Raw genomic sequence first — 2,774 nt, 5'->3', positions numbered from 1 at the left:
TTTCCATTTTGAGCTAATATGCTACAGTCCCGAGTCTGTCCATCTGTCCAGGTTGTTTCCCTGCATTTTCCCAGAGATCCTGGTATAGGCCCCTACAAATTTGCAAAGATGCACGTTTTGTTTTCCACAAGGTTTTGCTGGTTGTCATGGCCCCATTAAGCCCTGCTAGCTAAATGTCAAATTACATATCTCCATGATAACAACCTGGAGAGATAAATAGTCATGAGTTCCCAAAGGATTTTTAGAATTTTAAATTTATGAGTAAAATATAAGACACAACTGATTTATCAAGAATATAAACTCACATCTTTATGTTACTGTAGTTGCTGTTGTTAAGCATTGTAATTCAAAGTATGAAAAACATTTTTTGGAGCTTGACAGCGGTGGCGTAACTTATAGCAGGTTCAGCTGCAACTTTCTCACGTATGTTGGGGCATAGAAGTCTGAATGATTGCCTGGGTGAACCAAACCACCCACTCTAGCCCCTTGTGGAGCCAGGCATGACTGCAGTTCCTTTAAGAATTATATTATATCGAGTGAGTGACTGAGTGAAAACTGTAAATAAATTGACAGTATTATATTTTATTGTTTCTTTTAACATTTTTTTCCAGCTATGGGGGGTGGTGGGGGGCCATCAAAGGCTTTTGCACTGTAGTTACACAACTCCTTATAATAGCTGCACATAATTTAATTTGTTTTGCACTTACATCACTACCCTAGCTTTTTTGTCACATTGATAATATTGTTTGTTCCTTGTGATTAATTCCTTGCATGTGATTTTAATGAAGATTCTGGAATAAAAACTCTTTTCAAACATGACATTTACAAATATAAAGCATATTGCAGAGGAAAAAAAACATACAAAACAAATACAATGTGAAATACTGTATATAATAATGTTATTACATTTACATACCGCAAAAGTAATTAACAACTGCACTGAAAGAACAGAGTTTGCAAAAATGAATAATATTATTTAATGACAACATTTATATGTGAGTGCTTATTTGCACATTACTTTCATGACGTTTGATACTGTATAGTTTGACATATTTTTAAAACGATTCTCAAGATAGATTTTTTGTTGCAAGTGTTCGTAAACAAGGCAATTAGCATGAGACCAGTCTCCATATATATCAGACCAAATCAACCTTTTACACAACACTCTGTCAAACATACAAACAGAAACTGTGGTAAGATATATGTCATTCAACCTTTAATTTCAAATTAACTTACAAATAATTGTATTCTAATTAATGAATAATGATAGCATTATAATAAGTCTTTGCATATTATTCCAGATGCAGCCACCACTGGAGAATGAGTCCATTGTCTTAGTATTTACACTCTCTGGACTAAATGAAATGATGGGAAACAGATTTGTGTTTTTTTCTTTGACTGCACTGTATTATCCATTAATCGTGTTGTGTAATGGGATCATTATTTACACTGTAATCTTGCATAAGAAGCTTCATGAGCCAATGTATGTATTTATATGTAATTTGTGTATGAATGGACTTTTTGGCACAGCTGGATTCTACCCTAAATTCATGTATGATTTATTATCCCAATATCACTTGATTTCGTATGTTGGATGTTTGATTCAGATATTTGTCATTTATTCATATGTTTTGTGTGACTTTTCAACATTAACAGTGATGGCATATGACAGGTATGTGGCAATATGTAGACCACTGGAGTATCATTCAGTAATGACCAATCAGAGAATACTTGAATGCATCCTTTTCTGCTGGCTTTCTCCATTTTTTTGCATGTGTGTTTTAATTGTAGTAACATCAAGGCTAACCTTATGTGGCTCTAGTATTGAAAAGCTATATTGTGAAAACTGGTCAGTTGTTAAACTGTCCTGTTTTTCTACAACAGTAAATAATGTGATTGGGTATGTAATCATTATTATATATTTTGGACATGCAGTATTTATATTTTGCTCATACATTCACTTGATTGGAAAATGCAGAAAGTCAACAGAGGGCAGAAAAAAATTCATACAAACATGTGTACCACATCTGCTTGCACTGCTCAATGTAACTGTTGCATTGCTGTTTGATGTGCTGTACACTCGGTATGGTTCTAGGAGTATGCCACAAGATTTGCGTAATTTCATGGCACTAGAATTTCTACTCGTTCCTCCCATGTTAAATCCCCTTATTTATGGACTAAATCTGACAAAACTACGGAAGGAAGTAATGAGACTTTTTAAAAAAAGAAGTAGAAATATTTGAGTAAATTTTTTTTGTTAAAATATAGATTTTTGTTATCTTAAACATTATTGTATCATACCTGTATTATAGACCCCCCCCCCTCCTATTTTGTTGAAAACAATGTACAATTTGTGATGGCTAGTAGGTTTTTTTTTCGTTTTTTTTGTCATATGTATTAAACTATATTGATTTAGCTTAACTGTCACATGTTGATGATGATGACTTTTTTTTACTGTATCAATTATATATTTGTTGTGTGGAAACAATGCAAGCCATTGATGCACCACATGTTACTAATACATGTAAATTAAATAAAACAATGTCCAAAGTGTGTGGCAAAAGTATAACAAATTACATTAGAACTGAAATAAAACTTTTGAAACTCTGTTCTTTATCTTTGTTTTACAGACCACCTGATTATCTTTTACATTTTTAGAAAGTTTGAAAATCACTTCTCTTATTTTAAGGTTGTCTGAGTAATTCTAGATGTCTCTAAAATAATTACTTTTCTTAAACTTTTCTCCTTATGTAATGTAGCGCCCCTACCTTTTT

At 32.7% G+C, this 2,774-nt stretch overlaps 1 protein-coding gene across 1 annotated transcript; it reads left to right on the top strand.

The window, feature by feature from the left end:
* The first annotated feature begins 1,301 nt into the window (after positions 1–1,301).
* On the top strand, positions 1,302–2,243 carry LOC107569078 (olfactory receptor 6N1-like). Its single transcript, XM_016255076.1, has one exon. The coding sequence runs from the start codon at positions 1,302–1,304 to the stop codon at positions 2,241–2,243; it is 942 nt and encodes a 313-aa protein (XP_016110562.1).
* Positions 2,244–2,774: the final 531 nt, after the last annotated feature.

Source organism: Sinocyclocheilus grahami, unplaced genomic scaffold (assembly GCF_001515645.1).
Source record: "Sinocyclocheilus grahami isolate Dianchi unplaced genomic scaffold, SAMN03320097.WGS_v1.1 scaffold1309.1, whole genome shotgun sequence".
In the NCBI taxonomy this organism is placed as follows: domain Eukaryota; kingdom Metazoa; phylum Chordata; class Actinopteri; order Cypriniformes; family Cyprinidae; genus Sinocyclocheilus; species Sinocyclocheilus grahami.
Note: the sequence above shows the minus strand (reverse complement) of the source record. Positions and strands in the feature narration are given on the sequence as shown.